Below are 16561 nucleotides of genomic sequence, written 5' to 3' on the forward strand. Positions count from 1 at the left end.
CATCACCATGAAACTGGGTGAAAAGATGTGGCATGGGTCAGAAAAGAACTGATTACACTTTGGTGCAGATACAGGAATTCTTTCCACTTTCTTTAGTACAGGACTGTTTTTATATCTGTAATAGATGCCGGAGTTACAAGGAGAATTTAATGTTTTATTCTTGAATCTGCTTCGAGCCACACTCCAATCCAGAAGGTGGCAGTAATGCACCCGGAAGCAGTTTGCCAACCTTCATTATATTGAGAAGAAGAAGTACTGTTGTTAGCCTGCTATGCTAACATTCAACAGAACATGATGCTAGTCGGCTAAATGCTTTCGGATCAAGTCTTCTACTACACACGTGGTTTTGTTGCGTTTACAACAATTGTCGGCAGAAGTGAAGCAAGTCGCCATCTTCTGTATTCGGTCTTCGCTGCGTTCTCAGAGAAGTTAGTTGGCTAAAGCGTTTGGATGGAAATGTCTACAATCCAGAGTTTAAGACAGTTTATCAACGAGAGGTTACAAACTGCTGCTGAAGACATATTAGGATGTTTTGAAGCGACTGTCGCAAAGTACGAGGATGAGATCGGTCGTCAGCGCAGACTGCTGGATGTAACTTTGAAACCTGTAGTAAAGCTGCAGAGAATAGGTCTGTATCACCTTAGTTAGTGTTAAGACTAAAATCTATGTTTTTCTTTGTGTGTGTGTCTGTGAAGATGGCAATGAAACTGAACTCTAAACAAGTGCAGTATGTTCGACAGGGGTGGGGGCAGTTTGGGCTGAATATGTGGAGAATGTGTGGCCTTCACATAGTGACTTTTGTAGCCGTTGCTGGCTGGTTTTAATCTTGAAGTTGGTTTGTGTGTGTGCGTCACATCGCAGTTCAGTCTCGCACCTGTCTGATAATGCCTGTTGTGGAGACTGTACATCTGTGGCATACAATACACTGTACTTTAACTTGTTCTCATACCTAACTTACTATATTACAGCCTAAACTCCATTAGCTTTTTTCAACATCACACATACATGAATGCACTGTGCTCATTAAGAAACTGTGACCTACCCTTAGAAAGAATTCAAGCAGCTGCCACTAGGTTCTGAAGGACAGATAGGAAAGGCGTTGTTTTGTCTAGAAAATGCGCATGCTACGCACACAGAACACAGGATACGCGGAACACAAGGTTTCCACCCAATGAACAACACCATATCTGCAAAAATACTGAAGACCCACAAGGCTTCAGCTGAAGGCCTGTCTGTAAAACATGAAACCAAACACTGTCAGAATGTGAAGATTTTCCCAGCTACTGTCAAAGGAGGGGCGAACCTGGGAGCGGCTCCTCATCATTCGTGGATTCCAGTGCCAATAGGCTGGGACCACGCCTGTGCACCAGCAAGGGATAGCCAAGGTCTAAACCACGGTGATTCCCTCATAATAAATATTGCACCCCGTCCGTTCGCCCGACTCTAGACTACCCTGCAGTAAGAAGGCCGGGGCTGTGCGTTGAGTGCCCATAGCTATGTTGTAGCTTTTCATTGCTTCTAAATAAATACTTGTTGAACCAAACCGAGGCCGGCTCTTCTCATACCTCGGGACAAAAGAACACGACATTAGCAACTATACACCACACTTATAATCCTGTTCGTCTAAACACATGGGCTCTTTTATCATGACTCTGTCCATTGTCTCTCAGAGCTCCACAGCGACATGTCTGTATCAAGGAAGAGTTTCCTGCTGACCTGCTGGGAGAACCCAGTCAGACCAGAGGCAGAACCTCACAGATTAAGGAGCAACAGGAGGACACTGCATCGGTCTGTCCCCTTTGAAACCACATTTAAATTCACTCAATCGGATTTTGCTTGGATCTGCACCAATTGCACACTCATAACTATCAGTAATCTTTCAGTTACCTACTTCTGTCTATTGTCTCCTCTAGAGCTCCCAGAGCAACATTTTCTAAATGAGGAAGAGTTTCCTGCTGACCAGCAGCTCTGGAGCCTTGAGAGGAACCCCATTCTGGACCAAGAGGAGCAAGAACCTCCACATATTAAAGAGGAGGAGGAGCTCTGCATTGGTCTGGAAGTAGAGCAGCTTGTACTGAAGCAGGAGGATCAAGATAACCTTTTGTTGAATCCTACTTTCAAGGAAAGTGACCACAGTGAACCAGAAACAAGTGACCACCAGCTCCTCTCCCACAGCTCAGCTCAGAGCCAAGATCTCAAAGGAGGCCAGCATGGAAACGCAACATCAGTTAAAAATGCAGAGCCGGCATCGGAAACGGAACATCATGTCATCACAAGAGCAAAAGAAAGCACAAGTCCCAGTAACCTTGCATGTAGCAGTACCATGTCAAAGATTATGCAGAATATCTGCAAGAGTAAAAAGGTTTTCCAGTGTGACACTTGTGGAAAAGTCTTTAAATGGAAGTCACGATTAAATAGACATCTGAAGGTGCACACAGGTGAGAGGCCACATCTGTCCACTACCTGTGGAAAGAGATTTTGTTACAAGTCAGCACTAAAACACATTTGAGTGTCCACACAGGAGAAACATCATTCTTGCGAAATGTGAAAAAAGTTTCACAACTAGCACATTTGAAGATCACGAGAGAACACACACGGCGAGACCTTTTTTCAAAACTTGTGGGGAAAGTTTTGGTACCACAACTACCCTGCAGGTCCACAAGAGAACACATGGGTGAGAAACCTTTTTCTTGTGAAACCTGTGGGGAAAGTTTTATGCGTGTAAGTACCCTGAAGGTCCACGAGAGAACACACACGGCGAGAAACCTTTTCTTGTGAAACTTGTGGAGAAGTTTTACAACTAGAATGAATCTGCAGGTCCACGAGAGAACGCACACGGCGAGAAACCTTTTCTTGCAAATCCTGTGGGAGAAGTTTTAATATTAGAAGTAACCTGCACTCACGAGAGAACGCACACGGCGAAACCTTTTCTTGCAAGACCTGTGGGAGAAGTTTTAATATTTAGAAGTAACCTGCACGTCACGAGAGAACGCACACGGGCGAAACCTTTTCTTGCAAAACTTGGGAGAGAAGTTTTACAACTAGAATGAATTCAGAGTACGAGAGAACGCACATGGCGAGAAACCTTTTTCTTGCAAAACTTGTGGGAAAAGTTTTACAACTCGAAAAATCTTGAAGAGACACGAGAGAACGCACACGGGCGAGAGACCTTTTTCTTGCAAAACTTGTGGGGGAAGTTTTATATGTGGAAGTAGCTTTAAAGTCCACATGAGAAGCCATAAAGGTGAGGAGCTTTATCCCTGTACAACTTGTGGGGGAAGATTTGTTAGCAAATCACTTCTAACAAAACATCTGATTACCCACACGTAGCAAAACTGATATTTTTGTAAAATGTTGGAAAGATCTCTGTCTTGCCAGTTTATACAAAGTCCACAGGAGAATACATCCAGTTGAGAAGCCACACCATGGCAACACGAGAGGGATACGATTTGCTCAAGCATTGTCAAAGAAGTTGTTACTTAGTTATTTATTCATTAATTAGTGATACAACAGTTCGCGAAAACGACACTGGAAATGTTTCCAGGGGACCAAAAAAGTGATGAACCTAGTTGTAGTTCAATGCTTTATGAAGTTCCATCACCACTGATGAGTAGCAGACTTCAATAACTTCACAAAGCATTGAACTACAGCCAGGTTCATCACTTAGATATACACAAGAGATATTGTCTACATTTGCATTAGCTGCATCTCTGTAACTGAATGTGGAAAATATCCCATTGAGGAGACATCACAATATCTTTGATGCAGTACATGGTCAACAACATTTGCTGAAGTACCCATGTTTCTGTTCTTCATGTGACTGTCATTGATATTTACATCTGCAAAGGAAGTGATGTTTTCACCCATGTCTCTTTGTTTATTAATTTATCAGCCACTTAGACCAAATGGTGCAGGAAGGGGACGGGGGTGAGAGAAATTGATTGGGTTAAAGTGGCAGATCCAGGATATTTTATTGTCACTGAATGTTGAGAGATGGTTGTCAATGTGTCAGGAAAGACTGTTGATCATGATTTAAAAATCTGACATATTTGTCGTACAGAGATTTATAAGAACACAGTATGTGGTGCAGATTATCAGATGACTTCCCTTTTCTCTGTTTATTACAAAAGAAGAAAATCTCTTGTTAATGTGTACACAGTCCTAAATGACTCTCACTGTAAATGGTTATTCTTTTGTACTACATGTATTCAATACTTCAGTGCATGTGCAGTTTATTAAAGTTTCTTGAATTATGCTGATTGTATTTTATGTCTCACACATATAATCTGTGTTTGTCTGTAAATTACCAAAAAAGCTCCTGGACATCACCATGAAACTGGGTGAAAAGATGTGGCATGGGTCAGAAAAGAACTGATTACACTTTGGTGCAGAAACAGGAATTCTTTCCACTTTCTTTAGTACAGGACTGTTTTTATATCTGTAATAGATGCCGGAGTTACAAGGAGAATTTAATGTTTTATTCTTGAATCTGCTTCGAGCCACACTCCAATCCAGAAGGTGGCAGTAATGCACCCGGAAGCTGTTTGCCAACATTCATTATAAGAAGAACAAGTACTGTTGTTAGCCTGCTATGCTAACATCCAACAGAACATGATGCTACTCGGCTAAATGCTTTCGGATCAAGTCTTCTACTACACACGTGGTTTTGTTGCGTTTATAACAATTGTCGGCAGAAGTAAAGCAAGTCGCCATCTTCCGTATTCGGTCTTCGCTGCGTTCTCGGAGAAGTTAGTTGGCTAAAGCGTTTGAATGGAAATGTCTACAATCCAGAGTTTAAGACAGTTTATCAACGAGAGGTTACAAACTGCTGCTGAAGACATATTAGGATGTTTTGAAGCGACTGTCGCAAAGTACGAGGATGAGATCGGTCGTCAGCGCAGACTGCTGGATGTAACTTTGAAACCTGTAGTAAAGCTGCAGAGAATAGGTCTGTATCACCTTAGTTAGCAAACTATACCCCACACTTATAATCCCTGTTAGTCTAAACACATGGGCTCTTTTATCATGACTTCTGTCCATTGTCTCCTCCAGAGCTCCCACAGCGACATGTCTGTATCAAGGAAGAGATTCCTGCTGACCTGCTGGAGAGGAACCCCAGTCCAGACCAAGAGGAGCCAGAACCTCCACAGATTAAGGAACAACAGGAGGAGCACTGCATCGGTCTGTCTCCTTTTGAAACCACATTTAAATTCACTCGATCTGGATTTTTGCTTGGATCTGCACCAAATTGCACACACTCATAACTATCAGTAATCTATCAGTTACCTACTTCTGTCTATTGTCTCCTCTAGAGCTCCCAGAGCAACATTTTCTGAATGAGGAAGAGTTTCCTGCTGACCAGCAGCTCTGGAGCCTTGAGAGGAACCCCAGTCTGGACCAAGAGGAGCCAGAACCTCCACAGATTAAAGAGGAGGAGGAGCTCTGCACCAGTCTGGAAGTAGAGCAGCTTGTACTGAAGCAGGAGGATCAAGATAACCTTTTGTTGAATCCTACTTTCAAGGAAAGTGACCACAGTGAACCAGAACTAAGTGACCACCAGCTCCTCTCCCACAGCTCAGCTGAGAGCCAAGATCTCAAAGGAGGCCAGCATGGAAACTCAACATCAGTTAGTAATGCAGAGCAGGCATCAGAAAAGGGACATCATGTCATCACAAGAGCAAAAGAAAGCACAAGTCCCAGTAACCTTGCATGTAGCACTACCATGTCAAAGATTGTGCCGAATATCTGCAAGAGTAAAAAGGTTTTCCAGTGTGACACTTGTGGAAAAGTCTTTAAGTGGAAGTCACGATTAAATGGACATCTGAAGGTGCACACAGGTGAGAAACCATATGTTTGCAAAACCTGTGGAAAAGGATTTTGTTCCAAGTCAGCACTAAAGAGACATTTGAGAGTCCACACAGGGGAGAAACAGCATTCTTGCGAAATGTGTGAAAAAAGTTTCACAACTAGAATGAGTCTGCAGGTCCATGAGAGAACGCACACGGGCGAGAAACCTTTTTCTTGCAAAACTTGTGAGAGAAGTTTTACAACTAGAAGGAGTCTGCAGGTCCACGAGAGAACACACACGGGCGAGAAACCTTTTTCTTGTAAAACGTGTGGGAAAAGTTTTACAACTAGAACTATCTTGAAGATACACGAGAGAACACACACGGGCGAGAGACCTTTTTCTTGCAAAACTTGTGGGAAAAGTTTTTCAATTAGAAATAGCTTGACGATACACGAGATAACACACACAGGCGAGAGACCTTTTTCTTGCAAAACTTGTGGGAGAAGTTTTACGCGTGTATATTACCTGCAGGACCACGAGAGAACGCACATGGGCAAGAAACCTTTTTCTTGCAAAACCTGTGAGAGAAGTTTTACAACTAGAAGGAGTCTGCAGGTCCACGAGAGAACACACACGGGCGAGAAACCTTTTTCTTGCAAAACGTGTGGGAAAAGTTTTACAACTAGAAATATCTTGAAGATACACGAGAGAACACACACGGGCGAGAGACCTTTTTCTTGCAAAACTTGTGGGAAAAGTTTTTCAATTAGAAATAGCTTGACGATACACGAAAGAACGCACACAGGCGAGAGACCTTTTTCTTGCATAACTTGTGGGAGAAGTTTTACAACTAGAAGGAGTCTGCAGGTCCACGAGAGAACACACACGGGCGAGAAACCTTTTTCTTGCAAAACGTGTGGGAAAAGTTTTACAACTAGAAATATCTTGAAGATACACGAGAGAAAACACACGGGCGAGAGACCTTTTTCTTGCAAAACTTGTGGGAAAAGTTTTTCAATTAGAAATAGCTTGAAGATACACGAGAGAACACACACAGGCGAGAGACCTTTTTCTTGCAAAACTTGTGAGAGAAGTTTTAATAACAGAAGTAACCTGCATCACCAGAGAACGCACACGAGAAACCTTTTTCTTGCAAAACTTGTGGGAGAAGTTTTACGCTGTAAATTACCTGCAGGACCACGAGAGAACGCACACGGGCGAGAAACCTTTTTCTTGCAAAACTTGTGAGAGAAGTTTTACAACTAGAATGAGTCTGCAGGTCCACGAGAGAACACACACGGGCGAGAAAGCTTTTTCTTGTAAAAGTTGTGGGGAAAGTTTTACGAGTGTAAAGACCCTTCAGGTCCACAAGATAACACACACGGGCGAGAAACCTTTTTCTTGCAAAACTTGTGGGAAAAGTTTTACGCGTATAAATACCCTGCATATCCACGAGAGAACACACACGGGCGAGAAACCTTTTTCTTGCAAAACTTGTGGGAAAAGTTTTACGCGTATAAATACCCTACATATCCACAAGCGAATGCACACGGGCGAGAAACCTTTTTCTTGCAAAACTTGTGGGAAAAGTTTTAGTGCGAGAAATACCCTTAAGAGACACGAGAGAACGCACACGGACGAGAAACCTTATTCTTGCAAAACTTGTGGGAAAAGTTTTAGTCTTAGAAGTTACCTTCAGGTCCACGAGAGAACGCACACTGGCGAGAAACCTTTTTCTTGCAAAACTTGTGGGAAAAGTTTTACGCTTTTAAATACCCTGCAGGTCCACGAGAGAACGCACACGGGCGAGAAACCTTTTTCTTGCAAAACTTGTGGGATAAGTTTTAGTGCGAGAAATACCCTTAAGAGACACGAGAGAAAGCACACGGGCGAGAGACCTTTTTCTTGCAAAACTAGTGGGAAAAGTTTTACACCTGGATGTAGTTTGAAAGTCCACCTGAGAAGCCGTAAAGGTGAGGAGTCGTATCCCTGTACAACTTGTGGGGAAAGATTTGTTAGCCAATCCCTTCTAACAAAACATATGAGTACCCACACATAGCAAAACTGATATTTTTATAAAATGTTGGAAAGATCTCTGTCTTGCCAGTTTATACAAAGTCCACAGGAGACTACATTCAGTTGAGAAGCCACACCATGGCAACACGAGAGGGATACGATTTGCTCAAGCGTTGTCAAAGAAGTTGTTACTTAGTTATTGATTCATTAATTAGTGATACAACAGTTAGCGAAAACGACACTGGAAATGTTTCCAGGGGACCAAAAAAGTGATGAACCTAGTTGTAGTTCAATGCTTTATGAAGTTCTATCACCACTGATGAGGAGCAGACTTCAATAACTTCACAAAGCATTGAACTACAGCCAGGTTCTTCACTTACATCTACACAAGAGAGATTGTCTACATTTGTATTAGCTGCATCTTTGTAACTGAATGTGGAAAATATCCCATTGAGGAAACATCACAATATCTTTGATGCAGTACATGGTCAACAACATTTGCTGAAGTACCCATGTTTTGTTCTTCATGTGACTGTCATTGATATTTACATCTGCAAAGGAAGTGATGTTTTCACCCTTGTCTCTTTGTTTTTTCATTTGTCAGCAATTTATACCAAATGGTGCAGGAAGGGGACGGGGGTGAGAGAAATTGATTGGGTTAAAGTGGCAGATCCAGGATATTTTATTGTCACTGAATGTTGAGAGATGGTTGTCAATGTGTCAGGAAAGACTGGATCATGATTTAAAAATCGGACAAATTTGTGGTACAGAGATTTATAAGAACACAGAATGTGGTGCAGATTATCAGATGACTTCCCTTTTCTCTGTTTATTACAAAAGAAGAAAATCTCTTGTTAATGTGTACACAGTCCTAAATTACTCTCACTGTAAATGGTTATTCTTTTGTACTACATGTATTCAGTACTTCAGTGCATGTGCAGTTTATTAAAGTTTCTTGAATTATGATGATTGTATTTTATGTCTCACACATTTAATCTGGACATCACCATGAAACTGGGTGAAAAGATGTGGCATGGGTCAGAAAAGAACTGATTACACTTTGGTGCAGATACAGGAATTCTTTCCACTTTCTTTAGTACAGGACTGTTTTTATATCTCTAATAGATGCCGGAGTTACAAGGAGAATTTAATGTTTCATTTTTGAATCTGCTTCGAGCCACACTCCAATCCAGAAGGTGGCAGTAATGCACCCGGAAGCTGTTTGCCAACATTCATTATAAGGACAAGAAGAACTACTGTTGTTCGCCTGCTATGCTAACATCCAACAGAACATGATGCTACTCGGCTAAATGCTTTCGGATCAAGTCTTCTACTACACACGTGGTTTTGTTGCGTTTATAACAATTGTCGGCAGAAGTAAAGCAAGTCGCCATCTTCCGTATTCGGTCTTCGCTGCGTTCTCAGAGAAGTTAGTTGGCTAAAGCGTTTTAATGGAAATGTCTACAATCCAGAGTTTAAGACAGTTTATCAACGAGAGGTTACAAACTGCTGCTGAAGACATATTAGGATGTTTTGAAGCGACTGTCGCAAAGTACGAGGATGAGATCGGTCGTCAGCGCAGACTGCTGGATGTAACTTTGAAACCTGTAGTAAAGCTGCAGAGAATAGGTCTGTAACACCTTCGTTAACAAACTATACACCACACTTATAATCCCTGTTAGTCTAAACACATGGGCTCTTTTATCATGACTTCTGTCCATTGTCTCCTCCAGAGCTCCCACAGCGACATGTCTGTATCAAGGAAGAGTTTCCTGCTGACCTGCTGGAGAGGAACCCCAGTCCAGACCAAGAGGAGCCAGAACCTCCACAGATTAAGGAGCAACAGGAGGAGCACTGCATCGGTCTGTCTCCTTTTGAAACCACATTTAAATTCACTCGATCTGGATTTTTGGTTGAATCTGCACCAAATTGCACACACTCATAACTATCAGTAATCTATCAGTTACCTACTTCGGTCTATTGTCTCCTCTAGAGCTCCCAGAGCAACATTTTCTTAAAGAGGAAGAGTTTCCTGCTGACCAGCAGCTCTGGAGCCTTGAGAGGAACCCCAGTCTGGACCAAGAGGAGCCAGAACCTCCACAGATTAAAGAGGAGGAGGAGCTCTGCACCAGTCTGGAAGTAGAGCAGCTTGTACTGAAGCAGGAGGATCAAGATCATCTTTTGTTGAATCCTACTTTAAAGGAAAGTGACCACAGTGAACCAGAACCAAGTGACCACCAGCTCCTCTCCCACAGCTCAGCTCAGAGCCAAGATCTCAAAGGAGGCCAGCATGGAAACTCAAAATCAGTTAGTAATGCAGAGCAGGCATCAGAAAAGGGACATCATGTCATCACAAGAGCAAAAGAAAGCACAAGTCCCAGTAACCTTGCATGTAGCACTACCATGTCAAAGATTGTGCCGAATATCTGCAAGAGTAAAAAGGTTTTCCAGTGTGACACTTGTGGAAAAGTCTTTAAGTGGAAGTCACGATTAAATGGACATCTGAAGGTGCACACAGGTGAGAAACCATATCTTTGCAAAACCTGTGGAAAAGGATTTTGTTCCAAGTCAGCACTAAAAAGACATTTGAGAGTCCACACAGGGGAGAAACTGCATTCTTGCGAAATGTGTGAAAAAAGTTTCACAACTAGAATGAGTCTGCAGGTCCATGAGAGAACGCACACGGGCGAGAAACCTTTTTCTTGCAAAACTTGTGAGAGAAGTTTTACAACTAGAAGGAGTCTGCAGGTCCACGAGAGAACACACACGGGCGAGAAACCTTTTTCTTGCAAAACATGTGGGAAAAGTTTTACAACTAGAAATATCTTGAAGATACACGAGAGAACACACACGGGCGAGAGACCTTTTTCTTGCAAAACTTGTGGGAAAAGTTTTTCAATTAGAAATAGCTTGACGATACATGAGATAACACACACAGGCGAGAGACCTTTTTCTTGCAAAACTTGTGGGAGAAGTTTTACGCGTGTATATTACCTGCAGGACCACGAGAGAACGCACACGGGCAAGAAACCTTTTTCTTGCAAAACTTGTGGGAAAAGTTTTACAACTAGAATGAGTCTGCAGGTCCACGAGAGAACACACACGGCGATAAACCTTTTTCCTGCAAAACGTGTGGGAAAAGTTTTACAACTAGAAATATCTTGAAGATACACGAGAGAACACACACGGGCGAGAGACCTTTTTCTTGCAAAACTTGTGGGAAAAGTTTTACAACTAGAAATATCTTGAAGATACACGAGAGAACACACACGGGCGAGAAACCTTTTTCTTGCAAAACGTGTGGGAAAAGTTTTACAACGAGAACTATCTTGAAGATACACGAGAGAAAACACACGGGCGAGAGACCTTTTTCTTGCAAAACTTGTGGGAAAAGTTTTTCAATTAGAAATAGCTTGAAGATACACGAGAGAACACACACAGGCGAGAGACCTTTTTCTTGCAAAACTTGTGAGAGAAGTTTTAATAACAGAAGTAACCTGCACGTTCACGAGAGAACGCACACGGGCGAGAAACCTTTTTCTTGCAAAACTTGTGGGAGAAGTTTTACGCGTGTAAATTACCTGCAGGACCACGAGAGGACGCACACGGGCGAGAAACCTTTTTCTTGCAAAAGTTGTGAGAGAAGTTTTACAACTAGAATGAGTCTGCAGGTCCACGAGAGAACACACACGGGCGAGAAAGCTTTTTCTTGTAAAACTTGTGGGGAAAGTTTTACGAGTGTAAAGACCCTTCAGGTCCACAAGATAACACACACGGGCGAGAAACCTTTTTCTTGCAAAACTTGTGGGAAAAGTTTTACGCGTATAAATACCCTACATATCCACAAGCGAATGCACACGGGGGAGAAACCTTTTTCTTGCAAAACTTGTGGGAAAAGTTTTAGTGCGAGAAATACCCTTAAGAGACACGAGAGAACGCACACGGACGAGAAACCTTATTCTTGCAAAACTTGTGGGAAAAGTTTTAGTCTTAGAAGTTACCTTCAGGTCCACGAGAGAACGCACACTGGCGAGAAACCTTTTTCTTGCAAAACTTGTGGGAAAAGTTTTACGCTTTTAAATACCCTGCAGGTCCACGAGAGAATGCACACGGGCGAGAAACCTTTTTCTTGCAAAACTTGTGGGATAAGTTTTAGTGCGAGAAATACCCTTAAGAGACACGAGAGAAAGCACACGGGCGAGAGACCTTTTTCTTGCAAAACTAGTGGGAAAAGTTTTACACCTGGATGTAGTTTGAAAGTCCACCTGAGAAGCCGTAAAGGTGAGGAGCCGTATCCCTGTACAACTTGTGGGGAAAGATTTGTTAGCCAATCCCTTCTAACAAAACATATGAGTACCCACACATAGCAAAACTGATATTTTTGTGAAATGTTGGAAACATGTCTGACTTGCCAGTTTATACGAAGTCCACAGGAGAATACATCCAGTTGAGAAGCCACACCATGGCCACACGAGAGGGATACGATTTGCTCAAGCGTTGTGAAAGAAGTTGTTACTTAGTTATTGATTCATTAATTAGTGATACAACAGTTAGCGAAAGCGACACTGGAAATGTTTCCAGTGGACCAAAAAAGTGATGAACCTAGTTGTAGTTCAATGCTTTATGAAGTTCCATCACCACTGATGAGGAGCAGACTTCAATAACTTCACATAGCATTGAACTACAGCCAGGTTCATCACTTACATCTACACAAGAGAGATTGTCTACATTTGCATTAGCTGCATCTTTGTAACTGAATGTGGAAAATATCCCATTGAGGAGACATCACAATATCTTTGATGCAGTACATGGTCAACAGCATTTGCTGAAGTACCCACGTTTCTGTTCTTGATGTGACTGTCATTGATATTTACATCTGCAAAGGAAGTGATGTTTTCACCCATGTCTCTTTGTTTTTTCATTTGTCAGCAATTTATACCAAATGGTGCAGGAAGGGGACGGGGGTGAGAGAAATTGATTGGGTTAAAGTGGCAGATCCATGATATTTTATTATCACTGAATGTTGAGAGATTGTTGTCAATGTGTCAGGAAAGACTGTGGATCAAGATGTAAAAATCTGACATATTTGTGGTACAGAGATTTATAAGAACACAGTATGTGGTGCAGATTATCAGATGACTTCCCTTTTTCTTTTCTCTGTTTATTACAAAACAATAAAATCTCTTGTTAATGTGTACACAGTCCTAAATGACTGTTACTGTAAATGGTTATTCTTTTGTACTTCGTGTATTCAATACTTCAGTGCATTTGCATTTTATTAAAGTTTCTTGAATTATGCTGATTGTATTTTATGTCTCACACATTTAATCTGGACATCACCATGAAACTGGGTGAAAAGATGTGGCATGGGTCAGAAAAGAACTGATTACACTTTGGTGCAGAAACAGGAATTCTTTCCACTTTCTTTAGTACAGGACTGTTTTTATATCTCTAATAGATGCCGGAGTTACAAGGAGAATTTAATGTTTTATTCTAGAATCTGTTTCGAGACACACTCCAATCCAGAAGGTGGCAGTAATGCACCCGGAAGCTGTTTGCCAACATTCATTATAAGTAGAAGAAGAACTACTGTTGTTAGCCTGCTATGCTAACATCCAACAGAACATGATGCTACTCGGCTAAATGCTTTCGGATCAAGTCTTCTACTACACACGTGGTTTTGTTTCGTTTATAACAATTGTCGGCAGAAGTAAAGCAAGTCGCCATCTTCCGTATTCGGTCTTCGCTGCGTTCTCGGAGAAGTTAGTTGGCTAAAGCGTTTGGATGGAAATGTCTACAATCCAGAGTTTAAGACAGTTTATCAACGAGAGGTTACAAACTGCTGCTGAAGACATATTAGGATGTTTTGAAGCGACTGTCGCAAAGTACGAGGATGAGATCGGTCGTCAGCGCAGACTGCTGGATGTAACTTTGAAACCTGTAGTAAAGCTGCAGAGAATAGGTCTGTATCACCTTAGTTAACAAACTATACCCCACACTTATAATCCCTGTTAGTCTAAACACATGGGCTCTTTTATCATGAATTCTGTCTATTGTCTCCTCCAGAGCTCCCACAGCGACATGTCTGTATCAAGGAAGAGTTTCCTGCTGACCTGCTGGAGAGGAACCCCAGTCCAGACCAAGAGGAGCCAGAACCTCCACAGATTAAGGAGCAACAGGAGGAGCACTGCATCGGTCTGTCTCCTTTTGAAACCACATTTAAATTCACTCGATCTGGATTTTTGTTTGGATCTGCACCAAATTACACACACTCATAACTATCAGTAATCTATCAGTTACCTACTTCTGTCTATTGTCTCCTCTAGAGCTCCCAGAGCAACATTTTCTGAATGAGGAAGAGTTTCCATCTGATCAGCAGCTCTGGAGCCTTGAGAGGAACCCCAGTCTGGACCAAGAGGAGCCAGATCCTCCACAGATTAAAGAGGAGGAGGAGCTGTGCACCAGTCTGGAAGTAGAGCAGCTTGTACTGAAGCAGGAGGATCAAGACAACCTTTTGTTTAATCCTACTTTCAAGGAAAGTGACCACAGTGAACCAGAACCAAGTGACCACCAGCTCCTCTCCCACAGCTCAGCTCAGAGCCAAGATCTCAAAGGAGGCCAGCATGGAAACTCAAAATCAGTTAGTAATGCAGAGCAGGCATCAGAAAAGGGACATCATGTCATCACAAGAGCAAAAGAAAGCACAAGTCCCAGTTACCTTGCATGTAGCACTACCATGTTAAAGATTGTGCCGAATATCTGCAAGAGTAAAAAGGTTTTCCAGTGTGACACTTGTGGAAAAGTCTTTAAGTGGAAGTCACAATTAAATAGACATCTGAAGGTGCACACAGGTGAGAAACCATATCTTTGCAAAACCTGTGGAAAAAGGTTTTGTTACAAGTCAGCACTAAAAACACATTTGAGAGTCCACACAGGGGAGAAACTGCATTCTTGCGAAATGTGTGAAAAAAGTTTCACAAGTAGCACAAATTTGAAGATCCACGAGAGAACACACACGGGCTGAAACCTTTTTCTTGCAAAACTTGTGGGAAAAGTTTTACAACTAGAAATTACCTGAAAATTCACGAGAGAACGCATACAGGCGAGATACCTTTTCCTTGCAAAACTTGTGGGAGAAGTTTTACAACTAGAATGAATCTGCAGGGCCACGAGAGAATACACACGGGCGAGAAACCTTTTTCTTGCAAAACTTGTGGGAAAAGTTTTACGCGTGTAAATTACCTGCATGTCCACGAGAGAACACACACGGGCGAGAAACCTTTTTCTTGCAAAACTTGTGGGATAAGTTTTAGTATGAGAAATACCCTGCAGAGACACGTGAGAACGCACACGGGCGAGAAACCTTTTTCTTGCAAAACTTGTGGGAAAAGTTTTACGCGTGTAAATTACCTGCATGTCCACGAGAGAACACACACGGGCGAGAAACCTTTTTCTTGCAAAACTTGTGGGAAAAGTTTTAGATCTAAATACACCCTGCAGAGACACGAGAGAACGCACACGGGCCAGAAACCTTTTTCTTGCAAAACTTGTGGGAAAAGTTTTTGTCTTAGAAGTTACCTTCAAGTCCACGAGAGAACGCACACGGGCGAGAGACCTTTTTCTTACAAAACTTGTGGGAAAAGTTCTACACCTGCATGTAGGTTGAAAGTCCACATGAGAAGCCAAAAAGGTGAGGAGTCGTATCCCTGTACAACTTGTGGGGAAAGATTTGTGAGCAAATCACTTCTAACAAAACATTTGAGTACCCACACATAGCAAAACTGATATTTTTGTAAAATGTTGGAAACATGTCTGACTTGCCAGTTTATACAAAGTCCAGAGGAGACTACATCCAGTTGAGAAGCCACACCATGGCAACACGAGAGGGATACGATTTGCTCAAGCGTTGTCAAAGAAGTTGTTACTTAGTTATTGATTCATTAATTAGTGATACAACAGTTAGCGAAAACGACACTGGAAATGTTTCCAGGGGACCAAAAAAGTGATGAACCTAGTTGTAGTTCAATGCTTTATGAAGTTCCATCACCACTGATGAGGAGCAGACTTCAATAACTTCACAAAGCATTGAACTACAGCCAGGTTCATCACTTACATCTACACAAGAGAGATTGTCTACATTTGCATTAGCTGCATCTCTGTAACTGAATGTGGAAAATATCACATTGAGGAAACATCACAATATCTTTGATGCAGTACATGGTCAACAGCATTTGCTGAAGTACCCACATTTCTGTTCTTGATGTGACTGTCATTGATATTTACATCTGCAAAGGAAGTGATGTTTTCACCCATGTCTCTTTGTTTATTCATTTGTCAGCCATTTATACGAAATGGTGCAGGAAGGGGACAGGGGTGAGAGAAATTGATTGGGTTAAAGTGGCAGATCCAGGATATTTTATTATCACTGAATGTTGAGAGATGGTTGTCAATGTTTCAGTAAAGACTGTGGATCAAGATGTAAAAATCTGACATATTTGTGGTACAGAGATTTATAAGAACACAGTATGTTGGTAGATTATCAGATGTCTTCCCTTTTTCTTTTCTCTTTCTATTACATAAGAATAAAATCTCTTGTTAATGTGTACACAGTCTTAAATGACTCTCACTGTAAATATTTATTATTTTGTACTGTGTGCATTCAATACTTCGGTGCATTTGCAGTTCATTAAAGTTTCTTGAATTATGCTGATTGTATTTTACGTCTGTCACACGTTGAATCTGTGTTTGTCTGTAAAT

General features: G+C 41.8%; 4 protein-coding genes across 4 annotated transcripts; all 4 read left to right on the forward strand.

The window, feature by feature from the left end:
• The first annotated feature begins 4571 nt into the window (after positions 1-4571).
• On the forward strand, positions 4572-8768 carry LOC124852474 (zinc finger protein 709-like). Its single transcript, XM_047341455.1, is given in 5 exon segments — positions 4572-4948; positions 5053-5181; positions 5313-6920; positions 6923-6964; positions 6967-8768. Coding segments are annotated over 5 exon segments (2838 nt in total). The 5' UTR covers positions 4572-4770; the 3' UTR covers positions 7848-8768.
• A 265-nt stretch (positions 8769-9033) lies between these two features.
• LOC118099864 (zinc finger protein 791-like) lies at positions 9034-13101 on the forward strand. The gene is given in 4 exon segments (XM_047341456.1): positions 9034-9433; positions 9538-9666; positions 9798-10904; positions 10907-13101. Coding segments are annotated over 4 exon segments (2679 nt in total). The 5' UTR covers positions 9034-9255; the 3' UTR covers positions 12172-13101.
• A 261-nt stretch (positions 13102-13362) lies between these two features.
• On the forward strand, positions 13363-14951 carry LOC124852484 (zinc finger protein with KRAB and SCAN domains 3-like). The gene is made up of 3 exons (XM_047341475.1): positions 13363-13766; positions 13871-13999; positions 14131-14951. The coding sequence occupies exons 1-3, from the start codon at positions 13589-13591 to the stop codon at positions 14826-14828; spliced, it is 1005 nt and encodes a 334-aa protein (XP_047197431.1). The 5' UTR covers positions 13363-13588; the 3' UTR covers positions 14829-14951.
• Positions 14905-16509, forward strand: LOC124852485 (zinc finger protein 25-like). The gene has a single exon (XM_047341476.1). The coding sequence runs from the start codon at positions 14957-14959 to the stop codon at positions 15578-15580; it is 624 nt and encodes a 207-aa protein (XP_047197432.1). The 5' UTR covers positions 14905-14956; the 3' UTR covers positions 15581-16509.
• The last annotated feature ends 52 nt before the right edge of the window (positions 16510-16561 follow it).

The sequence above is a fragment of the Hippoglossus stenolepis genome, chromosome 9 (assembly GCF_022539355.2).
Source record: "Hippoglossus stenolepis isolate QCI-W04-F060 chromosome 9, HSTE1.2, whole genome shotgun sequence".
In the NCBI taxonomy this organism is placed as follows: Eukaryota; Metazoa; Chordata; class Actinopteri; order Pleuronectiformes; family Pleuronectidae; genus Hippoglossus; species Hippoglossus stenolepis.